This window comes from Thrips palmi, unplaced genomic scaffold (genome assembly GCF_012932325.1).
Source record: "Thrips palmi isolate BJ-2018 unplaced genomic scaffold, TpBJ-2018v1 HiC_scaffold_5, whole genome shotgun sequence".
NCBI classification, from domain to species: Eukaryota; Metazoa; Arthropoda; class Insecta; order Thysanoptera; family Thripidae; genus Thrips; species Thrips palmi.
The window spans coordinates 13,829,740-13,857,342 of record NW_023144632.1 but is presented as its reverse complement, the minus strand read 5'-3'; the positions used below and the strand labels follow the sequence as shown (position 1 = coordinate 13,857,342).

At 64.6% G+C, this 27,603-nt stretch overlaps 1 protein-coding gene across 3 annotated transcripts; it reads right to left on the bottom strand.

Annotated features, from left to right (window-relative positions):
• Positions 1-1,503: 1,503 nt before the first annotated feature.
• On the bottom strand, positions 1,504-27,443 carry LOC117650336 (putative epidermal cell surface receptor). Of its 3 annotated transcripts, XM_034393700.1 has the most exons (15): positions 27,124-27,443; positions 9,404-10,021; positions 8,570-8,693; positions 8,270-8,397; positions 7,928-8,135; positions 7,627-7,820; positions 7,086-7,542; positions 5,262-6,601; positions 5,004-5,063; positions 4,810-4,933; positions 4,516-4,709; positions 4,095-4,427; positions 3,678-4,013; positions 3,418-3,614; positions 1,504-3,303 (listed from the first exon to the last, which is right to left on the bottom strand). In XM_034393700.1, the coding sequence occupies exons 1-15, from the start codon at positions 27,230-27,232 to the stop codon at positions 3,232-3,234; spliced, it is 4,494 nt and encodes a 1,497-aa protein (XP_034249591.1). In that variant the 5' UTR covers positions 27,233-27,443; the 3' UTR covers positions 1,504-3,231. The 3 variants fall into 3 exon arrangements, with proteins under 3 accessions (XP_034249591.1, XP_034249589.1, XP_034249590.1); XM_034393698.1 differs by lacking the exon at positions 5,262-6,601 and having other exon boundaries at positions 7,090-7,542; positions 27,124-27,440; XM_034393699.1 differs by lacking the exon at positions 5,262-6,601 and having other exon boundaries at positions 3,393-3,614; positions 7,090-7,542; positions 27,124-27,439.
• Positions 27,444-27,603: the final 160 nt, after the last annotated feature.

Sequence of the window (27,603 nt, the reverse complement as noted above, 5' to 3'; positions counted from 1 at the left end):
TGCACTGCAAGACGAGACATGGGCGTCCTTACCGGGCGGCCCGAGGGCGGCCACCAAGGCACCTCGCAGCTGCCCGCAGCTCGCTTGAAACGCTGCAAACGCTGCACGTGCCGCAGATGAGCTCCTCGGGCGACGGCAGCACCAAGGTGTGGGGCTGGCGGGATCGGCGCTGCCTCCTGGACATCCCGGACACCGGCATCGGCGAGGCGGCCAAGGCCAAGGCCTGCGCGCCGCGACAGCGACAGCGGGGCCAGGGAGTTGCCGGTGGCAAGGCCGAGGGGGCGGCGCGGGGACACGCCGTCGCGCAGGCGTCCTTCTTCTACCTGGACCGCTTCATCCTGCGCGCCGTGGCCAACTACGTGGACCTCTACTGCCACCGCCTGCAGGAAAGGGCCGAAGTCGGTGCCGTGCCCCGGTAGGTCCCAGAGTCCCAGTCGACAGGTTCCGAGGGCCGCCTTCGTCTTGGCCTTCGTCGCTCTGTCTCTCTCGCACCTCGTCTCGCACTCGTGGGGCGTCCCGTGCGAGAGAGACAGAGCGACGAAAGCGGCCCTCGGAATCAGTCGACAGGAGCGTCTTCGTTGAAGCTGTGTCGAGAGTTGCTTTGTGTGCAGGGTTGGCGGTCCTCGCGGCTGGCGGCGAGTGCGTCGGATCTCGCTGCCCACTCAGCAAGCCACGTGCTTCGCGGCGCCCAACACCTTCTACTCGAGTAAGGCCCTGGCTGAACCTGGCTGGGCCTGGCCGCCGATCAAGTTAGCGCGTTTAATCCACTCTCCCTTTCTGGCAGACCTCCTGGTCGTGGGGTGCGCGAGCCGGTCGCTGCACGTGTACGACGTGGACGCGGAGCGCTTCTTGGTGGAGGTCCGCGACGCGCACCCTCGCGCCCCGCACACCCTGGCGCTGGCCACGGCCTCGGCAGCCGTCCCGCAGAGCGGCCGCGCCGTGGACCTCGTCGTCAGCGCCGCAACCTGCGACGGCGCCAAGATGTGGGACCTGCGGCAGGCCAGGTGAGTGGAAAGGGACGACCGTCTGCCTGGCCTGGCGTAGCCGGCGTAGCCTGGCGCTTTCACCTGCCAACTTGATTTTGAACGGCCCAACGGCCCCCAGGTGTGTCCAGAAGTACTCGCGGCACTCCAACCGCGCCCACTCCTGCGGCGTGGCGCTCAGCCCATGCTGCCGTTACCTGGCCGTTGGATCGGAAGACAAATGTGTGAGTTGCCATTCGTTCGTGTCGATTCGACGTTGTAAGGGCCTTACTGATGGTGCTCATTGGTGCAGGTCTACCTTTACGACACGCGCAAAAGCAGCGACTACATTGACAAGATGCTGGGGCTGAATGATGTTGTGTTGGATGTGGTGTGGAACCCCAGAAGACCCCAGCTTGCTGCATCAGCACTCAACAGTTGTGTTGCAGTATATGGATGTGTTTGAAGGGATTTAGTGGTTGAAACCTGTTGTGTAAAAAAAATTAAAAAGGGCTTCAAATCAAAAACAATACTCCTCAAATGACTTTGGAGGGTTGTAGATCAACTTTAATTGTGTTTATAACACAGAACGTGTTTATAAATTAAATCCACAAACATGGCACACTTAGTATTTTTAACACTAAGTTGTATTAACACGCATGTTTAATTCTGACAAGTATACATGCTGTTCTGGACATGAGTGACTGAGGTTCTGCCTATTCTATCTACATTATGTTACACTGGTGTTCAGGAAGGTTTTAATTTATATCTAGTTATGATTTTCTTTTTATGACGAAGTGGTACTCTGAGTATCCTTTTTTCGCTTAATACAAATTTGTAACTTCGAAAACAGCTTATTTCGTGTGATGAACAGTGCTGATATCACAACCAGGGTATCTTAAGGACAATATTGCACAGGTCAGATACATTCCCCTCCCCACCCCACCCCACTCCAGTAGTTGAGAAGCTTTGGTAATACAATATACTTTATACACAGATTCAGCTGCTTCAATTGAGAACAGCCTTTGTTTAAAACAGCGGCCAACTGGAAACCCACAAGACAAGTATAAACAATCATACTTGCAGTTGTAGGCCTGTTATTTCCTGTGAGTGGACATCTGAGGATGAATCCAGAGCATCAGGCATCTAGTTTACAAATTAATTGACTGAGCAAAATAGTTACTTTTAAGGCCACACTTTGGACTGGTTATGTTAGTGGAAATAACCATTTTTTTGATAGTGCTGTCAAATTTTGTTAAAAAGTGACAGGTTACCAAATTTGCAAAAAGACAGAATTTCACATGAATGCCTTCAAGGGCTCAGTCTCAAAACAGAACCATTTCCTTTCACACCTTTTAGATTTTTAACAAATGGTCCCAAAAAGCTCCAACAATTAAATTATGATGCACAATGCAAAGATGAGGTCCAATAATTACAAATTAAGAGACCATACACTGCTATAACACAATAAATACAATTGTTAATGGAATGCACTCTTTCAAGGAAGAACACTCACATTGGAGTATAGTCAACTTGAATATACAAAGCAATAAATAATTTTTCTCAAAGTTTCTTTTTTGCCACACAGCGACTAAAAACACTAGATGGTTAATTTGTAAATTGTTCTTAAATATATGCTAGTCTTTTGCAGGCACAGTTCACTTCTCAGGTTTGTTTCCCTATTTCCAAGTAACATGACAAACTATTAGAGTCTTGTAAACATACAAGTAGTAACATATATAAAATTTGACAATAAAAACAAACTACAACTCTAACAATTTGTTCCTTGTTGAAAGGATTCCCTAAGTCCTGAAAAGTTAAAAACTAATAATTTAAAATAGAAAAGTAAGAAATATTTTTTTAGAAACGCTTGCTGGTGGGTACTGATCGGGAATGTAGAATTATTGCTTAGACTAAATTTTTAAACAGGCCTCAGTTCATCTTAAAAACTTTACCCTGAACAACCTGCAATCCTCACAGTTTGCTTTCTTCACATTTGTCACCTGTGTCTCCTATTTCACAAAATCATCAGTCCCGTATAAATTTCTACACAATATGTACACGATTCTCTAAAATGCCTTATAAACTATATAATATATACATTTACAATAACAATCTTCTATACAAGCGGAAAGCTTGTACTTATCGTCGTAAGTACTTCTCTTTAGAGGTTCATTTGTTGTCAGTCAAAAGTAACTGACATCAATAATTATCACTGGTTTCAAGTTTCATCACAAGAGCAGATGGAACGGCTCACAATTTGAAGCACTCAAGGCTCTTCGCTCGAGTCTCGAGCACTTCTACTTCGTCCATTGGATGCCATTGAATCATTTTCAGAGGTCTGCAAAATGAAAAAGATATTTTGATTAGGCCACACTGCTACAACTTCAGATGAGAAAACACCTATGATAAAATGCACAGTGCTCGTACCCATTGTTTCCTGCTGAATTTCTACCTTGTAAGATGGGTTGTCATACGCCGATTGACTCTTTCTACAGGTAGAGATGGCAGCCTTGCTCTGGGCGCACTTTTTGAGCAGTAACAGAGTGAGCGCCAGCGAGGTGAGGATGGCCAGGGTGGCGATGATGGCCACGGCCACCAGCGGCCCGTAGTAGTCGGACACCTCGGCCAGGGGGGTGCCCTCCAGCTTGCCTGCAACACCAAGGAGGACCTTAGCAAGTCTGAGCGCTGCGACGCGGCGAGGCCGAACTGTACCTTGTTGCGTGGAGCCCGCGGCCGTCGGCGCCGAGCCCGGCTTGGTGCTGAAGTCTTGCACGTTGCTCTTCTTGATGCGGCCGTTGGTGAGGTACGCCTCGAGCCATAGCCGGTACCTGGTGCCGGGCTTGAGGTCCTGGATCATGGTCTTGGGCGGTGAGTCCCGCTTTGCGATCTTAAACGAGCTGAAGTCCTCCTTGCCCGCGTCGCTCTGGTAGATGGCGCGGAAGATGTTGACGAACTTGTCCTCGGGGTAGGGCACGCCCTGCCAGCTGAGCTCCACCGACGTGGACTTGATGTGGTGCACGTCCAGCGTCAGCTCGAACTTGTAGGGGTCTGGAAAGGGCAAGGGCGTCGTGAGGGCCGAGGACGAGGGCGCAGCTCCAGCTGCTGGCTAGCGGAGCTCCGCCTGCTTACCGTTCTCGATGCCCGTGGTGAAGGTGACCGTCCTCTCGGACAGCAGCTCGGTGGTCTGGCCCGTGAAGGGGATGAAGTAGATGCCGACCTCGTACTGCGTGTCGGGCCGCAGACCCTCCAGCGTGTAGCTCGTGACGGCCCTGTGGATGAGGGGCGTGGCCGCGTACACCTTGCCGTCGATCTCCTTGTAGCGCAGCTGCACGCCGTCGATGTAGTTGATCTCCAAGGGCTTGGCCTTCCTCCATGACAGCCGCGCCCACGTGGCGTTCACCTCGGCCACGGCCAGCTCGGCGTCCACGCGGATCTGCGGCGGCTGCGTCGTGGTGGGGGTCGCTGCCAGAAGACAGAGCGTCAACACAGTCATTCCAAAACTCCAAAACCAAGCCGCTCCGCCACGGCGCGCCAGAAGAGGCGTACTCACATCGGGGCAGCGTCCGGACTTGCAGCACCTGGCTGGACGGCGTGTTGTGCAGGTCCTTGAGGATGACGGTGATCTTGATCTTGTACACGGTGTCGGGCTGCAGGCCGCCCAGTTCGAACTCGAGCTGCGGCGTGGCGATCAGGTCCCTGGGCGGCGCCAACACTTGCTGCTCCCACGTGGCCGGCTCGTCGTTGCTAGAAAGCGAAGTCGGAGAAGGGTTAGGAAACGGCACGCGCCAAGCCCAAACGCTGCGGCGCGCTGCGGCGCGGTGACGGGGACGTGGAGTTGGCTTACTGGATGTCGGACGTGTACCGCAGCTCGACGCGCCCGTGCAGCCCCACGAGCACGGACGGCACGGAGAAGACGAGCCGCACCGCGCTGTCGTCCACGGCCTCCAGGGTGTGCACCGTCACCTCGTCTGAAACAGGGAAAAGGTGATGCCGCCAAATGGAACTAGGGAGGCGGGAGGCATTTGCAGTGTAGTGTACCTTGCCGAGCGGCTCCGGGGTGCTGAGGGAATCCAGGAGGCAAGAATCCATCGGGGAAGCCTGGCGGACGAAACGAGAATCACTATTTAGGCAAAGTTGTTTGACAAAACGAAAGGGGGACATTGATTATTAGTCTGACATGTGCTAGAAGACTACAACAGGCAACACGCAAGAAAGGGGGCCACAGCCGCTGGGGAGGGAGTGTGGTGGGGACGGTGAAACAAGCATCATGGCATCGAGATGGCATGCAGGACCAACCTGAGTAGGAGTGGTTGCTAAGCAACTGAGCAAGATGCTGCTGAAGTGCTGGGTGTTTGGACGTCTCAGTCGCGAGGTCGTCTTCGTGCTCGAGTCCAAGTCCTTGTCCGTGGTGGGGTGGGAAGGGGACAGGGTGTGCGGGAGGCTGCTGCTGCTGCTGCGGTCTGGTGTGCGGCAGGGCGCCGTGCTCGCGCAGGGCGGCGATGATGTGTTCCTGGAGGCCGGCCGGCGAGCTGGGGCCTCCATGCGGTGGCACCTCCACGTGGTACACTTTGTCCCCCTGGAGGCCCTGAAGACCTTGCTGGTTGTGCAGAAGGTATAGGTCTGCGGGGTTCTGCGGAACTTCCTGGGGGCCGCCATGGGGGATGCCTTGAGGAATGCCTTGAGGAATAGCATGGGGGACGCCCTGAGGAACCCCCTGGTGTATCGCGTGGGGGATGCCTTGGGGAACACCCTGTCGGACGCCGTGAGGGATGCCTTGAGGGATACCTTGAGGGACGCCCTGCGGGATACCGTGGTGAACGCCCTCCTGATCCTGGATGTGTTGGATGTAGAGTTCTTCCGGAGTGGGTCTGCGTGGCGGCTGCCCTTGGATGGGCGCGAGGCCCCTGGGGGGAAGTCCCTGCTGGGCCACGTGTCCCTGGTGGGGCGGCAGGCCCTGTGGCGGCAGCTGCTGGTACGGCGGGACGCCCTGGTACTGCGGCGGCAGGCTCTGGTGGACGCTGTGCACGTTGTGCGGCACCACGGCGATGATCTGGTACTCCGGGTCCACGTTCTTCTTGTCGGAGGGCAGCGGGAAGTACTGGCCCTGGTGGCCCGGCCCCTGGGCGTGCTGCGCATGCTGGCCGGGGTGCGCGTAGTGCTCGTTGTCCTCGTGGTCCTCGTAGTCATGGTCCTCGGGTTCGGCCGGGCCGGGCGGGCGCGCAGGGCCAGCCGCGGGGTGCTTCCCGTCCCTGTCGGCGTCCTTGCTTCCCGTGGCGTCATCATCATCGTCGATGCGGAAAGGCCCGATGAAGTGCGTCTTGTGCGGCTTGGAGGACTCAGGGGACGGCGTCGGCGCGTACGGGCCCGGGAAGGCGGCGTGCGACGTCGGCGTCCTGGGCGGCGTCTTGGGCGGTGCGAACGGACCCGGGAAGGGCGGCGAGGCCTCGCCGGGCTTCTGGGCGACCTCCTTGGGTGGGGCCAGGACGCCGAAGGGACCCGGGGCTGAGGGTGGCTTGGTTGGGGCAGCAGCAGCAGCGGGGCTCGGACTGGGGTCTGACGGGGGCGCGAGGACGAGCGGGAAGGAGGCTTTGGACGGGGTGGGGGTGGGGGTGGGGGCGGGGACGGCCGATGTCTGGCTCGAGTTCGAGTCGCTGCCTGCAATGAAGCGGTGAGGCCCGGCGGGGCGCGGGGTGGGTTAGTGCGAACATGGCCTACATAGGCGGGTGAACAGACAAGAACAAGCAGGCTACAAAATCACAGCTCTCGACTATGCGGCCGATAACGGCGATTGTCTCATGCTGAGTAATCTGAAGGATCTGGATTCTAGAGAACAGGCTAGCACTACTGTCCGACATTTCGCGGCGGCTTGATCTAGATTAGTGACAAAGCGTTCTGAAGAGGTGACTGAAAACAACATGACGGCAAATGGAGGCATTTGAGTCCACGCGTTGCCGACTACCTGCGATTCGATTTACTCAATGACACATACGTGTACAGACACACATGCAATGAGGCGGTGGCAGGCGGTTTGTGCCGGGGTGGGTGCACACGGTACGAGCGCATGCCGGTGGACACGAGGACACTTGGCCGTCGCCGGCGTCGCCGCAGCGCGCTGGTTGCTTACCGGGATGGCTGCCGAAGTGCGGCACTGGCTGCGGGCACATCCAGAACAGGCAGCAGTCGTCGCCGTGCTGGTGGTCCAGGATGGCCTGGTGCGGCGGGCAGGGCAGGCCGGCGGGCGGCGCGGGCGACACGGGCGGGCACACCGCCTCACACGTCACGTTGCCGTACTCGCAGAAGCAGCGCTGGTCGCAGCCCGTCACCTTGGTGGGGATCTCGCTGAAGTTGGGGAAGCGCTGGTCGGCGTAGACGCAGGACCCGTTGTTGCGGCAGGACACCTTCTCGGGGCAGCAGTGGGGCGGGTTGGGCACGAAGTTGCGTGGCACCGTCTCCCAGTCCAGGCACTCGGGGTCCAGCAGGTCCAGCCCGAAGTCGGTGGGGCACTCCAGGGGGGCGCACTGCATGCCCGTCGCAGTGCACGCGCAGAACGCCTGGCAGCCGTCGTGGAACTCCTCGTCTGGAACACGGGGGCGGCCATCATGACGGGCGTTCCGCGGATACCCTCTCGTCGACGACCTCCAGGACCGGGGCGAGCACTCACCCAGCGCGTAGCTCTTGCCCTTGTAGGTGCATTGGCCGGCAGCGGCCGCGGGCACGGCTGCGGGCACGGCCGTCGTGCTGGAGGTGGCGTTGGCGGGCGCCGGCGTGGAGGAGGGTGCGGGCAGGCCGGGTGGCAGCGTCACCTCCACGGCGCTGCCCATGTCCGCGCCCACGCGCAGCCGGATGAAGTACGTCCTGCGGGCAGGCCACACCAGAGTGTTACATTTGACGCGCCGCGCGTTGGGCGGCTTGGCGGCATCGAACACGCCGCAGTAAAACGCCGAGGCCAGTACGACAAGTACCTGCCGGGCTGGAGGCCGGAGAGGAGAGGCGCCGCGGCCGCGTCGTGGAACACGGTCTGCGCGCGCCACAGCCGGCCGTCCAGGGACGCCTCCACCGTCACGTTCTCGGGGACGTCCTCGGAGGGCAGCGACAGGCGCACCGCCGTACTGTTGATGGCTTCCGCGCCGCTCAGCACCAGCCGCATGGCGAGGGCGGCCTCCTCGCCGCCTGCACGGAGGAAGGACGAGAAGCAGTGTCACTGGCAGTCGGCAGGTCGACGGCAGGCCCACAAAGGACAGCGGGCGACCTTTGGCGCGCAGTGCGCGGTACGCGGCGGTACGCCTCCACCGTGCTTTACGTACCCATGGCCGGTTTGCCGACGTCGTGGTCGCCCAGGCTCACGTCGCACAGCACCACCGAGCAGCAGGGGTCGGCGCGGTCCGGCACGGCCAGGCAGCGGTCCGACATCTTGGCCTCCGTGGGCGGACACCTGTCGCAGAGGCAGCCGGGGTCAGGTCGCGAAAGGGTCGTGGGTCGCGCGTCGCGCACGGCCGGTGGAGCAGAACGCCCGGACAGGCGGACATCGAGCTAGCTGATTGGAGAGTGGATGATTGTGGCTGGCTCGGGCAAGAGCAGCCGGAGCAGCCGGGGGAGAGGCTCACCTCGGTTTGCACGTCACATTGCCCGCGTCGCCGCAGCTGCAGGAGGACTCGCAGGCGTCGTAGAAAGTCTGCCCGCGGCTGTACGTCTTGTTTTTGAAGGTGCAGCTCTCCAGCGGCTCCGGCTCTGTGGGCAGCGAAGAGAAGGCCGGCCGCTCACTGACACTGCAAGTGCAAACTCGCCTCGTCCCGAGACCTAGTTCTTAAACCAATTTTTAATAAAGCCGTTAATTGAGGCCTCGGCGGGGCCTTGCGCCCTGCGCGCCCTGCGCCTTGTCATCTCGTGACTGAAAAGTAAAGCTTTCTCACGCGTTGGCGAATGATGAGTCCTAATTACGGTGCGAGCTGCGCTGGCTGCGCTGGCTGCGCGTCGCGGCGCGCGGCGCTTCGGGGGCAGGCGGGCCTTGCCTCGCGGCGTCTAGGCGCCTAGGCCGTGGCGTCGCCTGGTCTCCTCTCGCCGCCCGCCCCGCGTCGTCGGCGTGCCCATTCCCCAAAGTAAGTCATCGGCCCGGTCCCTCACCCAGTCCCACCCACCAGGCCGCTCAGCAGCCCGCTCCCCAGGATCACCGCAACCCCACTATCGAAACACGGACACGAAACAGAGTGCGCAGGGAGAAAACTGCAATTCTCCTCGCTGGTACCATCCTCCTTCCACGCCTTCCTGTCCGGCGGCCCGCGGTGCTCGCGGTGCTCGCGGTGCTCGCGGCCGGCGCGGCGTTTCGACGCGCCGCGTGGGCATGTAGGGCCGCGGCGCCGCGGCATCGCACTAATGCAACCGGCAGGCGGCCCGGCGGCCGGCCTCGACGCGCAGCTCGACGGGGAGCTCGTGATGCTCACCTGAGTCCTGAGCGCACACCAGCAGCACGCAGCAGGGGTCCTTGTCGGAGTCCTTCTCGACGCACATGGGGTCCAGGCGGGCGCCCCGGCGCAGGAAGGGCGCCTTGCACCTGGCCGTGCAGGTGATGACGCCGCCGGCGCAGGTGCACACCTCGTCGCACGCCTTGGAGAAGCGCTGGCCCTCCACGTACACCTTGCCGTCCGTGTCCGTGCACGTGGGCAGCGTGGTGGACGGCGCCACCTCCGAGAGCGCGGCCGTGGACGACGCCGTGCTGGACGCCGGCGCGGCCGTCGAGGACGGCGAGGACGTCGTGGTCGTGGAGCCGTTACCGTGCAGCCCCATGCCCGAAGACGGGTCCAGGTTGTCGTCGTCGTCCATGGACACGTCGTCCAGGCGACGCTCCCCGGAGCCAGCTCCGGACGCGGACGGCGTCTTGCTGGTTTTGGCCCGGAGCGTGGTCGCCTCCGGGTGGCCGTTGCCGTCCACGTCGGCCAGCGACGAGTTGCCGGCGTCCTCGCCCATGGTGGTGAAGTTTATGGCTCGGCCGCGGCCGGTCTCGGTGCCCGACGCCGCCGAGGTGCTGCTCGGAGGCCCCGGCGTCGTCGTCGTCGTCACATCTGCGAAGCAGAAAACCAAAAATGATGCACTGCCCGAAACTAGCAATTCTTTACTCGCTGTCAAAGCTACCCTAAGCGGATCCACTTGAAAATGGCAAACACCTTCTACGAGAGAGATCAGACTATTGCTCGAATTTTTTTCTCCCCCAGTCGCGAAGCCCCCGGGGCGCTTCCCAAATCGTGCTTTCGTCCGTTCCTCAAAGATGTTTGTCGTGCCCCGCTTCGCAGGGGGGCTGCCTTCCCTCCGGCCTCGAGGCGGGGCGGGCGGGGCGGCGGGGCCTCAGGCGGCGAGAATCTCCGGAAAGTGTATCGCCGCCCCGTCCCCGGCCGGGCTGCCTTTCCGCACGAGCGCGTCGAACCGCCAACGACCCGGCCGTCAAGCAACCCGAGAGGCCGCCGAGAGGCGTGGGCGGTGAGGAGGGTCAATTCCGTTCCGAGGCGGCCGGCGGCCGGGACACGCGGGCGTGTTGGTTGCGACACGACGACGCGCCGAGACCATCGCCAGAGATTGGCCGGCACGGCCTGCACGGCCGGCACGCGCGTGGCGTGGCCCACTAGGCCGCTAGGCTAATGTTGCACGTTCGCGACGTTCGCTCGCGCAACAACTCCGCTTCCGCCTGGGCTTTGACGCCACAGTGCGGCGCACCGCGGCGCACCGCGGCCAGGGCGGCGCCCCTTCACGTCGCAAACACCGGCCGGCCTGTTTGAGAACCACCGCGTCACTTCCGGCCGATCGCGGAGCGGCGGAACGCTCATGCGTGTGCAGTGTGGTTACATATGGCGCGTACAACAATGGATCGCTCTAACCACCGCATTGCCTTCGCCGCCCGCTTGACGCTCGCCCCGCCGCCCCCGCCGGCCGCACGTGCGTTCGGGCGGCAGATGCATCCGGATGACGCGACTCGCGACTCGTCCGCGCGGTAACGCGCAGCACAGGGCGGCGCGATGACGGGAGAGAGACCGGCAGAAGGCCGTCGTCGCGTCTTGTCGCGGCGACTAAGCCCCGCCGACTTACGGCGTCCACGGCGCGGTCGCGCGGAGCTCGAGTGGAACTCGCTGCGGACAAGGCGGACTTGGACTTTTGCTGTCTGCCAGTCAGCCCGATGAAAGTGCGTCGGCGCCGCGGGCTGGGCGGACCGGTAGGCGAGTCGGCAGGCCGCGCCTTGTCCCTGATAATGCGGCCAATACCGCCGCAGTAACTTATTTCTCGCCACGGTACAACGAACGCCTCGCCGCGCCACGCCGTCAGGAAGTCGGGCGGGCAGCGCGGGGCAGCGCGGGGCAGTGCAAGCCCCCCGGCTCCTAGCCATCTCGCCAGGCCTCCGCGAGGAAACGGCACGACCGGGCAGCTTGGCCAACCGGGGCAGTGCTCACCTCACCCACACACAGAGCGCACGGGGCGTGACGTCACAACGAGGGGCGGTTAGGCAAATAGAGATTGGCCGCGGCGTCTCGCGTCTCACGCTTCTCATAGAGGTCGTGACGCCCAGCCGGCGCTGTGGTCCGCGTGGCGCGGCGTGGCGCCTCTGGGGCGCGCGTCGACGGCCTGCCTGCCTGCCGCGCGGCGTGGGTGGGACCGCAGCACCGCGCAGCACGCACGCCGGCAGCGACACCACTTTCACTGTCACATCGGCCTGCGCCCCAGCGCAGCGGCTGGCAGCAGCGATCACGGCCGTGAAACGAAAAGCGAAATAACGCGTCGAAAAAAAGAAAATCACTGTAACACAGCCTGTTCTACTTGTTTATATCAAAGCACCGAAGCTGGTTGCTACGACCGGGCATTTGTATACATCGACAGCTAAGTTGTCCTCGTTGTACTTCGGTCGTGGCGTCGTGGCTGGTACCAGCTGCCGGTTGGTTGAGGGTTTCAGATTTTCGAATGCAGCTGGCTTCAAGCTGACTGCCTGGCTCGGCACGGCCTGCACGGTGTCGCAGTGTCGCCGTGCATGACTCCTGCTGCCTGGCGGCGGCCCTGGTGGAGGCCCTGGCGGCGGCAGCGGCCCGCGCCTGACCCACATCACGCGGATGAGAATACATCTGCATCTTGTTGGAACGGCTTAGCGACAGGGCGGGGGAGGACCGCGGCTCTGTGACGTAGGGCGAGCGGGCCGCGCGGGCCGAGCAGGCCGCCAAAGTGTGCCGACGGTCACGAGCCGTGCGCAAGCCGACGAGGAGAGGAGGACTGCTCGCTTTCGTAAATCCCCGGCATTCTTTCCTTTGGAAAGCACATGGCGTGGCGGCGCGGCGTTTGACACTTGCAGTGTGGCATTACTTTGCCGCCCGTGTCGAGACAGTCTCGAGCCGGCACCGCGCCGGTGTCGGAGCCGGCCGGCCGCCCAAGGTGCCCAAGGTGCCCAAGGCCAGGCCAGTATGGCGGCCTGCCGTTCTGCCAACACACAAACATGGGAACAAAGGTCGCAGGGCTGCCAGGGCGGCCTCCCTGTGCACGCCACGCACGCCGTGCACGCCGTGCGGCACATTCGGTGCGTTGGCACGGGTCCACGATGATCGCGCTCCAGCTTGTGTCTCATGTGTCTTATCCTTACGGCCGAGAAGGCCCCCGTCTGTCAATACGGGAGGGAACCGGAGGGAACCGCGCTGCGCGCAGTCCAGCGATTCCGCTGCCCACACTGTCTCTCTCGCTCTCGTGGAGCGTGCCAGCGTGCCGAGGGGGAGTGAGAGAGACAGCGCGAGCAGTGCGGGCAGTGGAATCGCTCGGTTCTGCCCCTCATTCTCATGGCGCCGACCCGACGCAGGCACCCCACCTGTCGGCCTGTCGGAGCAGTCTGGGGCAGAGGCACAGAGCCGGCCCCAGCCAGGCAGAGCGCGCGATGCCATGAGAGCGGCTGCGGTCTGAATTCTAAAATAATGTAAACAAGACCACAGCTCCCACACAGGGCAAAAAAATGATCATGATTAAAATAAGAAAGGAATAAAAAAGAACGCAGCATTCTTCATCGTTAGCAGCCGCTTCCCTCCTTCGTTGTGCGACTTTTACTTTCGAGACGAGTTCCTCAGCGAGGTAGCAAAGGGGGGCAGGGGCGAGGGAAGGGGGAGGGGGCTCATATCACGTCGTGTCCCCGGGTCCCCGGGCGCGGCGAAGTGCGGCGGAGTGCGGCGCGGACCCTGCTCGCCTTGGAGGCGGCACCCCCATCACACTGCACTGCGTGTGCACTGCGGGCCGAGTGTCCTGCCACGCGACGCGACTGCAGACCGATTCCGAGAGTCGCCTTCGTCGCTCTGCCTCTCTCTCACCCGTACGGGACGCCTCATGAGTGTGGAGAGAGACGTGACGAAAACGACTCTCGGAATCAATCTGCTGGGGCGACTGAGGCCCGACAGCCGAGAGCACTCGTCGGAGGTCCTGCAAACGCCGGCCAGGCTCCAGGCTCCAGGCACTCAAGGCGGTCTGCGCTGTGCGTCTCCGGTCGGCTTGTCCAGTTATCTTGAGGCGAGGTGTTATGATAAAAAAAAAGGTGTCGCGGCGAAGCGCGGCCGGAGTGGGCGTCCGCAAGGCGACCGCCAAGGTGCACTGGCAGGGGACACACACCCATACTCACGCGCGGCCGCGCGGGGTAGTCGGCCTTCACATTACCCAGCCGCGCGCGACACTCGCCCACAACAACGACGACAGCGACAAAAAACAACATCAACATCACCGAAAGGCGTTCGCCGGGGCGCCGCAGGCAAGCCCGGCGCGCAGCTCTGCAGTTCGCGTGGCCCGGCTGCCTACTGCCCGGGCTGGCCGTGCTGGCGCGTGTCCGCGGTTCGCGGTTCGCTCTCCGCCAGCGGAACGAACAACGAGTAAACGAGGCCGGCCCGCCGCGGCCCACCGACCGAAAAGGAGCACCGAGCACCGCGCGCCAGAGGAAGGAGGACACTGAGCTCTGTTGACGCCATCAACCCCAGTTCCTTCCACGCAGTCCGGAGCCGCGGCGCGTCACAGTCGATCGAGGCGTCCAGGGCGTCCAGGCGACCACTGGGTACTGCACTGCGTCGTTAGGCGGCGGGGAGCTTTATGCACGTGCAGTATGCACACAAACACACACACACACACACACACACACACACACACACACACACACCTACACACACACACACAGGCGTGCCTGCACGGCACCACGCTCGGGTCACTGCGGGGAATCCGTTAATTGGGCCCCTTTCTTTCGCCCCCCGCCCCCTGCGCCCCCTTGCCTGCAGCCTGCCTGCTCCTCCCTCCGCGCACACTGCGCCTCGCGGCGCCCCGCGGCGACGCCGAGCCCCCCGTGATGAAACTGGCGCAGCAGCGAGCAGCGCGCCGTCATGGCGGGCGCGCCGGGCGCCACGATCCCGGCCGGGAGGGCGCCGCTGGGGTGACCCTCCGCGTCGACCCCGGCCCTGCGGCCCTGCCTGGCCCTTCGGTGCCCCGGTGACGTCTGCAGGGCGCCGTCGTGGCGTAACGCCCGCGCTCTGCCGCTCACCACCGGAAGTCATTGACGCCGCGCCGCTCGCCGCGATGCAGCTCGCTGTTTTCCTGCCGCTGCCGCGCAAGCTCCGCCGCTCCGATTTACATTCGTGTGCATCGGGCTGAGCGCCCCGCCCCGCCAGCGTGGCTTTCAGAGCGGCTTTCCGCGGGGCTTTCAGCTGTCGCGGCCCCGCGGCGTGGCGGGCGAAAGCGGGGGCGGGGGCCTGGCGGGGGCCTGGCGGGGGCCTGGCGGGATCGACGACGACTACGTTGTGCGCGGCGCGACACACAAGGCGGGGGCCAAGTCCTCGGTGCGGCTAGGACGACCTTCACTTTCACCCAGTTCCGTGTCGCCGCAGCCGCCGAGGACCAGCCGTGTGTGTGTGTGTGTACACGCCCCATCCGGTGCGGGCGTGGCACCGTCTGCCCGGCAGCACAACGGCAGCAGCACAGTGTCTGGATTCCATTCCAATACGAATCGGCTCGGCGCTCGCAGCACCGCGCAGCACAACCATTTGGCGGAAACTCTTTTCCCGGAATCGCGTGGGGCAGGAGTGGCCGCTTGCGGCGCCCCAGTGCGGCCAGCGTAATCAGAGCGAGAAAAACAAAGAGCTGCCAGCGACACGGGGGAAAGAACGAAAAGGAAACATGATTTACTTAGTCGAAATGATGGAAGATTAACGCCGCAGGGGACCTTTCCGACGAAGGGCCGATAGGGGGCCTCCGGGCCCCCACGCCCCGCCACGCCCCGCCACGCCCCGCCACGCATCGGCATTTCCGTTGGAACGCCGACTGGAGATGATGGCCCCGCCGCTGCTGGCCGCTGGAGGGCGCTGGAGGCTGCGGCCGGTACGCGCGGGGCCCTGGTCCTGGCCCTGGCCCTGGCCGTCCGGGGCCAGATAGCACCGTGTCGCCGTGTCTGCTCCAGTGTGATTGTCTCGCCGCGTCCAATTTGAAGGAATCCCTAACGTCCCAGGACTTTACGGCGCGTCCCGGGCACTGCCGCGTCGAGGGGGTACCCCCCCCCCACACACACACACTCACACACACTCCTTTATGAGCAGGCACGGTCGGGCCGGGCCGGGCAGGTCGTCCTCAAGGACATCAGCTAGGCCCTCTGCCAGGCCGCAGGGCCGCAGGGCCGGGCAGGAACGCCATTCTGTCCGGGACAATCGCGCTAAGGACTACGGAGACCAGAGACCTCAGCTCAGAGAGACCCAGGGAGGTGGCGGAGATTAAGCTATTGTCCCGCGCAGTCTGCCCTGCCTGCCCTGCCTGCCCCTCACGTGCTCACATGTGCGCCACCACAATGTCCCAATAAACGAGACCGCCATCGCCAATTCAATGGCTGCGGGGCGGGGCGGGGGGTGGGGCGGGGCGGAGCGACCCACATGGCGGAAGGGGTTCGCAGACTCGTATGAGCGTGCGTGCGCGTGCTAGTGTGTGTGTGTGTGTGTTGTGTGACGAAGCAAAAAGGGAGGAGCGAGGCGTACGGGCTAGTACGTGGCAACAGAGCTAACTAGCACGATAGCGAGCCCGGCACTGCAGCCCGCCGTGCCTTGCGCCGTGCAGCCTCCGGAGCGTGGTTGCCGCGGTGCTGTTGCTGGGATGTGGCGGGCACACCGAAAGGCTGCGTCCGACGTGGGGCTCATCGTGAGCGGGAGAGAGAAGGAGAGAGGGAGAGGGGCTCGCGTGCTGCCTCGCCTGGTTGGCTGGTTCATTGCCCCTCTCCGCCGCCTCGCTGGCCGGGCCTGGCCGGGCCGGGCCGTGGCGACTGCAGCCACACCTGGTGAGGATAGGCCAAGCGCCCCGCCCCGCCCCCTTCCCCCTGGCCGCCCCTGGCCCTGCCGAGCCTTGAACTTGACTCGAATCGCATGCCGCGGTTGTAGGACCAGGAAAGGGCCGAGGGCCCATCGCGCCGTCCAGACAGCGCCTTGAACTGAACCTCCTATCGGGAGGGCCTCACCTCGGCCTCTCCTCGGCCTCGCTTCGGCCTCGGCCTTCGCACAGAGCCACCGCCTTCTTCCGCTCAGCGACGCGAGCCCTGTGCCGCGGACTAGCTCCCGGGCGGCGCGGCGTGGCGGTGTGCGTGGTGCCACCCAAGGAGCGCTGGCCGCGCTGGCCGCGCTGGCCATTCTGCCATTTCTCATCCCGGAGGACCGGCTGGGCTGACGCGGCTGACGGGCATTGTTGTTGTTGTTGACCGCAGCCTCGGGTCTCCATGGCAACCATGCCGCACCATTGTAGACGCGATGCGGAGCGCTGCGTGTCTGTTAGCACTCCCATGACAGCACCCAGGGTGCTGCAAGCAGGCTGCAGCACTGCGAGGCCTGAGGCCCTGGGGCAAGCCGCGGGGCACCGAGGAGAAGAATGACATTTCGGTCCGCGCGCGCGCGCACACACACCACGTGCCACACGTGCAACACACGTGTGAGAGAGGCAGTTTCGCAAAGAAACTCCGGGCGCGCCGCCTCCGCCATGGCTCTGCCAGCACTGCACTGCTGTGGCTGCAAACGCTGGGAGCGCCGCGCGTCTCTCGCGTAGGCAACCCGCACACACACGTGCATCGCGGCTGCCTGCCTCCACGGCGGTAGCAGTCCGGCCGGAGCGGAGCGGCGCTCCGTGGGCCGTGGCCAAAACTCCAGGGGCCAGGGTCGCTGAATGAGACTCGAACCGAACGCGTGACCCCACCAATAGATTGCTCTCCGAACGAGGGATCCATTGCTGTGGTCACACGTTCGGTTGAGTCCCCTTTAGCGACTCTGGAGCTCAGAGAACAAGTGTAGAATTTTGACCGCCTCCACCGGTCCTCTGGCAAATCCACTGCGCGGCGTCCCGCTCCCCGCCGTGGCGAAGGAGGGCGCGGGCCTGGTGCCGAGGGTGCCGAGGGTGGTGTTGGGCAAGGCGCAGGGCCGCAGGGCCAGTCCGCGGCCTGGCCGTTGCCGCGGCGAGCAGGCGAAGGAGGCCGCGAGCGCCGCCAGCCCGACCAGGAGAGATAGCCCCTAGATAGCCCGGCCGCGGCCGGTGAGGCGGGCGGGCCCAGGCGGGCCCAGGCAGGCCGGCCGGGCCAAGGCTAGCCGGACGATGCGGCGATGCACAACCCGAGCACGGCGCACGCCGCACGGCACTCAGCCCCAGGCCGCGGTGCACGGCGGCGCGGCTACCCAGCAGTTTGACGCCGCGACCTTTGGCCGCGCATTTTCTCAGAAAAGTACAATTAAAAGCGTATAATGCCAGTCTTTACACGCATGTCTCCGTTCTCCCATCATTTCCCTGCGTGCTGCCTGGCTGCCTGCCGGCGCGACGCACGCACCGCGCACCGGCCCCGCCGACCGTTCCCACAGGCTTTCGTAATCCTTGGCGCGGTATCGTTGCCGTTTTGGAAAGCCGAGCGTCAAGTTACGGTGACGATCCGTGCCAGGGCCAAGCCGCCGCACTGGGCCCACGACCGCTGGGGCCGCCGGGGCCGCCAGGGCCAAGCGCGTCGATAGCGCCGTGCGACTGCCTTCGCCGTGCCACGCCGGGCAGTGCGGCGCATATCGCACCCGACAAACGCGTGGAAAGCGCTCGGACTCGAAGGTCATCGCCGTCCCGGCCGTCCCGGCTCTGTCGCCGCAGACCGGCCGACCGCAGAGCAGAGGCGTCTGCCTCTCTCGGGGGCTTTGGCTGCTGGCTGGTTTCTCTGTTCCGCTGCGGATGGTGGAGGCAGGGCTTAGCCCCACGGTGCCGTCGCGTTGTTGCTGCGCTGGCGCCAGACATGTTCGCGAGGGCCACCGGGCCGGCCTGGCCTGGCCTCTCTGCGTCGTCATATTCCCATGACAGAAAGTGAGAGCTGCGCACTGCGCCGCACTGCGCCGCACTGCGCGGCCGGCCGGTGTGTGCCGGTGTCGAGCGGCTTTTGGGCCGCGGCCCCCGCAGCCACAGCGCGGCGGTGAGAAGAGAAGACCGGCGAGTGTGTGGCGGGGCAAGGCGGGGGCCTGCTTGGCCTGCTTCTATTCGTCGGCCGGCTGCTGCTCTTGCGTCACCGAGAGGCCGAGAGGCCCTCATTGTTGTGCCCCCAACTGATGGGCAGCAGCACGGCCGGCACGGCGGCACGGCGGCGCCGACCGCGGCCCGGCCTTGCCTCTCGCCCGCCTCGCGCCTCGCCTCGCGGTGCCCGGTGGGCGGATCGGCCGGCGGATCCAGCCTGGCGCTCCAATACCATTCCAATTCGCCGGCCGGGACCTTTCTCCTCCTTTGTGAACGCGGAGCCCGGCGGACCCCCGACGCCGCGGCCGCGGGGCGCGTTGGCGCGTTCCCAGCGCCGCGGCCGGCAGGCCGGCACTGGCAGGCTGACGAGGCCCCATCCCATCCACATCGGGCTATCGGCCGTCTCCACACACGAGTCATCCGCCACGCCACCTCGCCGACACCCGCAGCACACGCCGCCATTCCCACCAATTTATTTGTTCTGGCCCGGGCGGCCGGCCGGGCTTTGGGAGGAGAGAGAAAGACAACGCGGTTTGTGCGAAAAGGAGGCGGCAAGTCCGACCCGGCCCGCCGGGGTGCGCGTCAAAGAAAGTGGCCAGCCGGGCTTCCCACGGCGATTGCGGGCCGCGGGGCGGGCGGGGCTGGCCGACAATGCGGGGGTCGCGGTGCTGGTGCAGGCCGAGCAGGCCGCCGCCGCCACACACGCCGCTTACCTCGCGGGAGGCGCCAAATTGCGGCGCTCCGCCGGTAAGTGTACCGCGGCGTTTCGTCCACGCTCCGCCTCGCCGCCGCGCTATTCGCCTTTCTTGCCGGCCGGGCTGTCGGGCCGCCGGGCCGCCATCTCGCGGCCGAATCGGGGGCCGCTTCCCCGGCGGTTTCCATGACGACGACCGCGGACAGCTGCGGCGGAGGCAGGGCGGGCAGGGCACGCCGCACAGGTGGACGTGGACGCGGCGGACACGCGTCGTAACGGTCTGCCGGCAGCTGGGGCAGCTGGAGCAACGCGCACCACATCGAGGAATCGATGAATTTTCACCAGCAACACTCATTCCGCACATCGCTGCCGGCCGTCGCTCTGTCTCTCTCGCACTCGTGTGGCGTCCGGTCGGAGTGCGAGAGAGACAGACACAGCCTCGGGACCGGAGTAACGGCCCCACGCATAAATCACGCGTTTGCCGCAAACACCGCGAGGCACCGCGAGGCCTTCGCACTGCGCAGTGCGCCTCCGCGACGCGAACCCTGAGCCGCGAGCCGCCCGCTGTGGCGCGGGCAGGGCAGCGCGGCTGCCTAGACCACTCGGACACCGACTCGGCCGCGCCCACGCTCCGCACCGCCACGCCGGACTGAAGGACGCATATTTCACATCATGGCGCACGGCCTGCATGGCCTGCATGGCGTGGCGGGCGTTGTCGTGCACGCCGTGGGCAAATGGAATGGGCTGCTGCACACACTGGATGGAAAGGCATCAGTTGCGCCGAGCCGCGCCGAGCCGCGCCGAGCCGGGCAAATCCTCGAGGCCGGGCCGGGACATGTAAGCACGACATGAGCTCAGCCTGCCCTGTCCCGTCAGAAGAACGGCCTCTATCCACGCATGAGCGGCGCGCGAGGGCGGCGAGCACTGCGAGGACGGCGATGGCTGCTCCACAAAGTGCTTCGCGACTGCGACTGCCGCGGCCCGGTGCCGCCATGAGCGGCGTGCTCTACACGGAGGCTGCGCGGTGCTGTTGGCGGGCCGCGGCGCCCTCGCTCGGCTCCCGCGTTGAGGTTCCCACGGCCGCGGCGCCGCGCCCCGCCGCGACGCCCCTCTGAGTCATCGGCCGAAATATCAGTGAAGGCGCCGTGTGTTGCGGAGCGGCGCGGCCATTAGCACGGAGGAGAGCCGCGGCGGGCGCGGCGGCGCGTCCCCGACGGCCTGGAGGCTCAGGGGAGGGATGTCTGCATGGCTGACGGCGCGGAGGGGCGGAGCGCAGCCCTCAGCCGCAGCTTTCTTCGGCACCCGGCATAGCCCGGCACGGCATAGCCCGGCACGGCATAGCCCGGCACGGCATAGCCCGGCACGGCATAGCCCGGCCCGGCATAGCCCGGCCCGGCATAGCCCGGCCCGGCATAGCCCGGCACCGGCATAGCCCGGCACGGCATAGCCCGGCACGGCATAGCCCGGCGCGGCATAGCCCGGCACGGCCGGCCTGGAGCCACCGGACTGGCCGGGCCGGCCGCGGGGAGCGACCGCGTCGAGAGCTCCACGAGGCATGGGGCATCCTCATCACAAGCCGCAAACCACTTCCCCGATGGCGGCGACGTGCACCGCCAAAAGCGGGACGCCGCGCCGCGCCGAGGGGGCGGAGGGAGGAGGGACGCACGCGGGGACGCCGGCCGTCTCTCTCGCACACCAAGGGACCGCCATACAAGTGCGAGAGAGACAGAGCGACGAGCATCAGCGTGTTGCTGTCGTGTACTGCCCCCGGAAGCCAAGGACCAGAGGACTCCGCCGCAGTCGGCAGTTCGGCCCCGACCGGTCGCTCCCCCTCCTCCTCTCCAGGGTGCGATACTAGTCGGCCTCCTTGCGGGCGGTCGGTGTGTTGCGGTTCCCCGCCGAAGATGCTGCGATGCCGCCCCGCCCCTACCGTTCACGCGGCCTCTGAAAAACAGCACCAGGCAGGACCACTCAACTAGTTAGCCAGGCGCTTGCTTTAAGTGGCGCTGGCATCGGCGTCGTCCGGGCCGGGCCGCGCCGCGCCGGGCCGCTACAAGTCGCTGGTTAGTGTAATCGGACTATACAGCCTGGAATCTCCGCCCCGGCGCTGCGCGCTGCGCCACGCCGTGCTGGCCGTGCTGGCTGTACCCGCGGTGCTGCGCGGCGTCGCGATTCGCGTTCTAATCTTCATTCGGAGGAAGTCACGAGTCGGAACGGTACAGTGCAGGGCGCGGGGCGGCCCGGCGTCGCCTTTACTTCTGCGTTGGCGAAAAGCGTCCTGGCGCCATCGGGAAAACAAGGAGGGGGCCGTTTGTCAAAAGGCCGTCGCGGCGTCGCGGCGATGTAGATATTCCGCGGAGTACCGCTGAGTGAGTCGTCGGACCGTGGAGCCGGCGGGCAGGTGGCACTCTGTCAACGCACCGCGGCTCGCACCGCGGGGTTGAAAGAAATGAGGAACAGTTCCGAGGTTCTTCCTTCTCCCGATACGAAGAGCGCCGCGCCTCAGAAAAGCAACTCCGCTGCCCAGGGTGCGGCTCCTGGACGATTTCATTACTCTTTCCTCCCGGCCCTAATGAATGGATCGGTATGTCCTCCAAAAAAAAAACCTTTAAAAAACGACGAAAGAACAAAAAGCGGCTTCTTTCTCTAGCCTCGCCTCGGGTCACGGACTCCCAGCCGGTTTGGCTCAGCCCAAGTCAGGGAGAAAGGCTGCCTCCTCCACGGTCGGGGAGAGGGGGGGGGGCACAAACACCTCACCGGTTTGGACCAGAAGGCCTGCTGCACTGCACGGCGCGCATGGCCCATCCGGCCATCCGGCAGCGAGCAGTGGCGAGCACAGCTTGAGGTCTCGGCGAGGCGGAGCGCCACTTTCGGGGTAAAATATTGCCTAACTTGCAGGGCCGTGACTAAGAATTGCACCCAAATGTAACTTTAGGGGGTTTTCGGATGCGACCGCCTCCTCCTTCCTCCCTCCTGCACAGCAGACCGATGCCGGGGGCCCTTTCCGTCGCTCTGTCTCTCTCGCACTCATGGGACATCCCGTATAGGTGCGAGAGGGACAGGAGGGCGACGAAAACTCTCGGAATCAGTTTGCTAGCCGCACCTCGGCGATGCGGAGCCCGGTGCCGCCTTGCCCTCATAGAGGCAATTATCTAGAAAACACGGCGAGGGCTGCAGTCGCTGCAGTGCAAGCTGTCTCGTGTGACGTCAGTGAGCCGGCACTGCCAGCGTCACGGAACGTCACGGAACAAGCAGTGCAGCCAGCAGCAAGCAGACGTTGGAAGAGACAAAACAACAACAACAACAACAACAACAACAACAACAACAACAAATAAACGAAGTGAGTCACAGAGTTACTTAGCTAACGCACGACACTAGAAGATGATGCTTGCTGCAGCTGCTTAGTCGAACGCTAAAGGTCTACTGAGGCAACAGTGCTGCTGCTGCTGCTGATGATGATGATGATGATGGTGATGTTGAGGGTCAATGATGAGGCAGAGGCCGATAAATGGAGACGGGGAAAGGGCGAAGACACACGCGGCGTCGGCAGGCAGCGCGCGATTGAGTGAAACATTGAAATTATTTTGCGGTCGGGCCGCCTTCCCTCCCCTTCCCCGGCCTGCCTGTGCCTGACTGGCGAGGTCGCGAAATGAGTGTCGCCGAGACTGAGGGCGAGGACTGAGGACTGGGTCGTCACGAGTCGGCGGCGCCCGGCTGCGCAGTGCCGGGATCACAATGATCACAATACGTACCGGGTCGGGTCATACCGCGATCCCACGATTGTGTCTGTCAAAGCCAGCTCAGAAGCACTGTATCGAGGATCACTGGGGGCTGCTCGCGGCCTCGCGGCCCCGGCCGTGGGGACCTGCTGGCTTGGCTCAGCTCGGGCTTTCTCGGCGTGCGGCGCGGCGCACCCCGGCGACGGTCCATGGCGACGGCCCCACTGTACTGCCCCGCCCCGCGCCCCGGCCGATTCACTTTCGGCGTGAGGCGGATCGAGTGCGCGCCGAACGGGGATCGCGCGGCCACGGCGCGGCCACGGCGCGGCCACGCCGACACCCGATGACGATAAGCGAGTAGGGTCCCGTACGCCTAGCCACGCCCCGCGCCGCGCGGCCGCACGACGCACGCCTCGCCCGCCGAGGGTCGTAGCTTAGGCCTGTCGGGGTGTAGATCACGATCGCGACCGGCACACTCTTAGAGCCGCGGCCAGCGCGCGGGACAGGGACGCGGCGGGAAGGGCAGGGCAAGGCAGGGCGGACCGAATCGGCCGTTTCAGCGCCGGAGCGACAGTCTGTGGCCGCAGTGGCCGTCCGCCCGGGCGCTCGACCCGCGCCACACCCGGTCGCCCCCCCCCCCTTTCCCCCCTCGCCCCCACGCAACGAGACGAGACCGTCATGTCGAAACGGGCGCAGCCGGCGACAACAACATGATCGATATGGGAGTGCCGTGTTTGACGCCACCCGCCCGGCCTGCAGCGCCCCGCCCCGCCCCGCCCGCGGCGCACACAGAGAACGCCTTGTCGGTCCACTATGTCGCGGCCTTCTTGCGGGGTTGGCCAGCCGGCTGATTCCCAACAGTGCATCGTCGCCCCAGTCCCCAGCAGAACGCTCCGTGAGTGCGAGAGAGGCGGGTTGCCTAACCTGGCGCAGCCCGAAGCAACAGCAGACTGCCAGCTGATTCCGAACACTGCTTCGTCGCTCTGTCTCTCTCGCACCCCTACGGACCGCCCCATGAGTGCGAGAGAGACAGAGCGACGAAAGCAGTGCTCGGGCGGGATCAGCGCTGCCGGCCGGTCGGCTCGGCGCGAGGCTAGGAGGGGCTGCCATGAGGCTAGCGCGGCCAAAACGCGGCGCGCGCTCAGACCGTTGCCAATTATCGTGCGCGACGCGACTCCGGCCGCGTCCGAAAGCGGGAGCGAGGAGGGAGACGGTGTTTCCGGAGGCGGAGGCATCGGGGCATCGGCCTGGCCGGCCTGCCGTCGGCGGGGCTTAGAGTCGCCGGCTGGCGGCTGGTCTATCCCCCCGGGTTGGGCCCGTCAGCCAATCGTTATTTTGCCTCGCCATGATGGTTTGGAATCCAGCGCCATCTGCCGCCGTGTCTGCCGGCCGACGGCCGGGCCTAAGTGGAAGTGGCGGCCCGAGCCGAGGCCCGAGCCGAGGCGAAGGGCGAAGCGGTCAACGTCGTCAACGTCGTCAACGACGAGGCGGTCGTCGTGGAGGCGACTCGGACGCGTCCCGCGAGTCACACCCGCCACGGCCGGGGCAGCGCGCCGCGGCCGTGATCTTGGCGTCGTCGTCGAGTCGCGCTCCCCGGTGCCGGCGGTGCCGTATGGAGCACACCACACTGCTTTGCCTGCTTTGCATCCGGCGAGGCGGGCTGCGGGCGTCGCCACGGCGTCGCGGCGCTTTCTTCGCTCTTCGCAACGGGACTCTCGGCCTGGGCCGGCCGGGCTGGGCGGGCTGGCCGCCGGGCGGCGTCGGGGCCACGGCGGCGCATCGACGATCCACTCCACTACAACTCCAACCAGGAATCTGGCAAGTCCGGCAGGCCGGCGGCAGGCCGGCACGCCAAGCCGCTTCGCGCGCTCTGCGGGAGGGGGAAGTCCGCGGCGTGCCGGACATCCCCGACACATTTTGGGGTTCGTTTAGCCTTCGGCCGCGGCGTGCCGGACCGCGCCGCACGGCCCGGCAGCGCAGGGCTGGCTCCGGGGGTCTTCGCAACAATGCGCGGTGACTCATGGAAACACGGATAGAAGGATAGAAGGCCTTTTTGGGCGGCAGATGATCGGACAATGGTGACGGCGACGGCCACCTTCACCTCCCCGACCAGACCGGCCGCGCGGCGGGGGCCCCGGCACACCGGCACCGCGTGGGGCATTGTCCTTGCCTCGCCCCACCCAGAGAGGACGAGGCAACCTGGCGACGGAGTGGGCGCCACCGGGTTGGATGCTGGAGGACACAAGGAAATCGGGATGAGGAGGCAGAGTGACATGAGTCCTGTGTCATAAGCAGGGCGCGTGTCTCGCCCCCTCTTTGCCCTCGATGCACACTCACACATTCACACTCTCTCACACACACTCTCTCCCTCTTCCACGAACTCACACACACGCACACACACACTCACACACACACACACACGCGCGCGCACATACACCTGCGCGCAGCCTCACGGCGTCCACTTCTTGCGTCTCATAGAGCAGCGACCCGACACACTTTGCTTTTTTCCCCCTTCTTCGCGTCCTTTCGAGACAGATCAGCGCAGATCACTTGAAAGCAGCTCTCCCGTGCATCACACACACGGAGAGACACACACACAGTCTGGCTTAATTACACGGGAGAAGAGGGGGACGAGGCGTGGACAGGCAGCCCTTCCATGCGACAGCGCGACAGCAAATGAGCCGCGAGCAGGACAACAACTAGAGCACGCGGAGCAAACCTCGTCTCGCCCGCGACGAGTCCAGGTCGCGGCCGCGCGCGTGTGTGCGTGCCCGCCCATGTGGGACAATGGTGTATCGATTTCAACACATGGCGGAGTCCGTCTCAAGGTAAAACACACACACACAAGGACACGCGGACACACACCCATATGACCCACCCATGTTTATAAAATGATAGATCCTTTTCCCTGGCCGTTCTCCTTTGTAGTCAACATGGCAGAGACCAGGACGAGCTGCTGGCCTGGGCAACCCTTGCCCTCGTCTCGTCGGCCCTCGCTCGCTGTGCTCACACTCTATCCTCCGACGCGCGTTCAAGTCGCCACCCTCGCCCGCACCCCCCTCCCCCTCCTCGGCCTCCCCCTCTGCGGCTTATCTGAGCCCGCTCCTTGTGTATACAGTGTCGCCGCGGCTTCGCGGGGGAGGCTGCGGGAGGCTGCGGGAAGCTGCGGGGGCCAGGATAGTGCCGTGGCTCCGTCTCTCTCGCACTGAAGGGGCGTGGCGGAGGGGTGCGAGAGAGACGGCACGGGCTGTCCTGCGGCTGAATGGGCGGCGTGCGTGCGTTGTCGGGGGGCTTACCGGTGCCGTGAATAACTGCCGGGCGTCGTCACTCCGCCTCTCTCGCACCCCCACGGGACGCCCGGCACGCCCCGCGAGTGCGAGTGAGACAGAGTGACGAAAGCGGCGACGGCGACCTCTTCAATTATGGGCGTCTACCTGTGGCGCCGCACCGCGTCGCTGTGCGTCGCCGTGCGTCGCTGTGCGTCCCCCGGCGTCGCCGTGCGTCGCCGGGCACCGAGACTTGCCGACTTGGCGATTGTCATTGTGCGCGGAAAAGGTGAAGAAGGTCCAGTTGGCACACTGTAGGCTCTCGCTTGCCTGCTGGGCCTGCTCTGCCCGCAGGTGTGTGCATGGTTGTGCATGGAGGCTGCCTGCTGGCCGGCCAGGCCGGCACGGTGGTGCACTGGCGCGCTTGGGAGTCTCTCGAGTCCCTGGAGGCCGAGGGCCGAGTTGCTGCCCAGGCCTGGCGTGCACGGCTTGCAGCTTGCAGTGTGCTTGCACGGCGGGGAGAAAGACATGCAGACAGGCAAGACCGGCAAGACGCGCAAAGGGCAAGGCCAGCTGGACGGACTGCGAGCGGCCGGCACGGAGTGTGGAGTGCGAGGAGGCGAGGCCAGGCCAGGCCGACTGGGATGAAAGCAGGACAGCGGCATCGGAAACGGCGGCCACGGCGGCCAGAACCGGCCGTACGCCACCACACTGCCAAACGCACAAGCGCCAAAAGCGGGCGAAAGCGAAGAGCGCGGCGGGGCGGCGGGCCGTCAGTTCGTCGGCAGCCCTCGGCGGCAAACCAAAGCCAAATGTCTGGTCTTCCGCAGGGCGGCAGGGCGGCAGCCCCACGCCAGCTTGACCTTGCCGGCGACACAGACACACCGGGCAGGCCGGGCCGGGCCGGGCCGTCGGGCCGTCCGACTTTCGGCGCGCCGACGGCCTGCACCTGGAGACGTGGCGCTGCATTGCGGGCTGCGTTGCGGGCTGCATTGATGCACTGGACGAACCTTTGTTGTCGGCGGCCAGCGGCTGGGGCGGCTGGGTCTGCTGCGCTGGGGCGGAGTGTATCCAGAGGCTCGCCACCAGGAGCACGACCAGCGCGGAGGACGGCGCCATGCCCTCAATCACAACACTTAGGCACTAACACTCGCACTCACACACACACGCACACTGCACTAACGCGGACACTGACTACGGCGCGCGCAGCACGGTTCACGGTTATGGGGCTGGAATCACCGGTGGCCGGCGGTGATCCTGTGCTCCCTGCATCTCCAGCGGCCGGGACCAGACTGGGGCTGCGGCGGCAAACGGCGAGCGGCGAGCTGGGCCGGGCGGGACGGGCTCCACACCGGGCGAGGCGAGGCGAGGCGCACCGGCCCAAGCCGACAACCTGGGCCCCTCCCCCTCCGCGCGGCCCCCGCCGCGCCCCGCCGCGCCCCGCCGCGCCCCGCCGCGCCCCGCCGGCCTGAGCTACCTGCCGCGGTCCG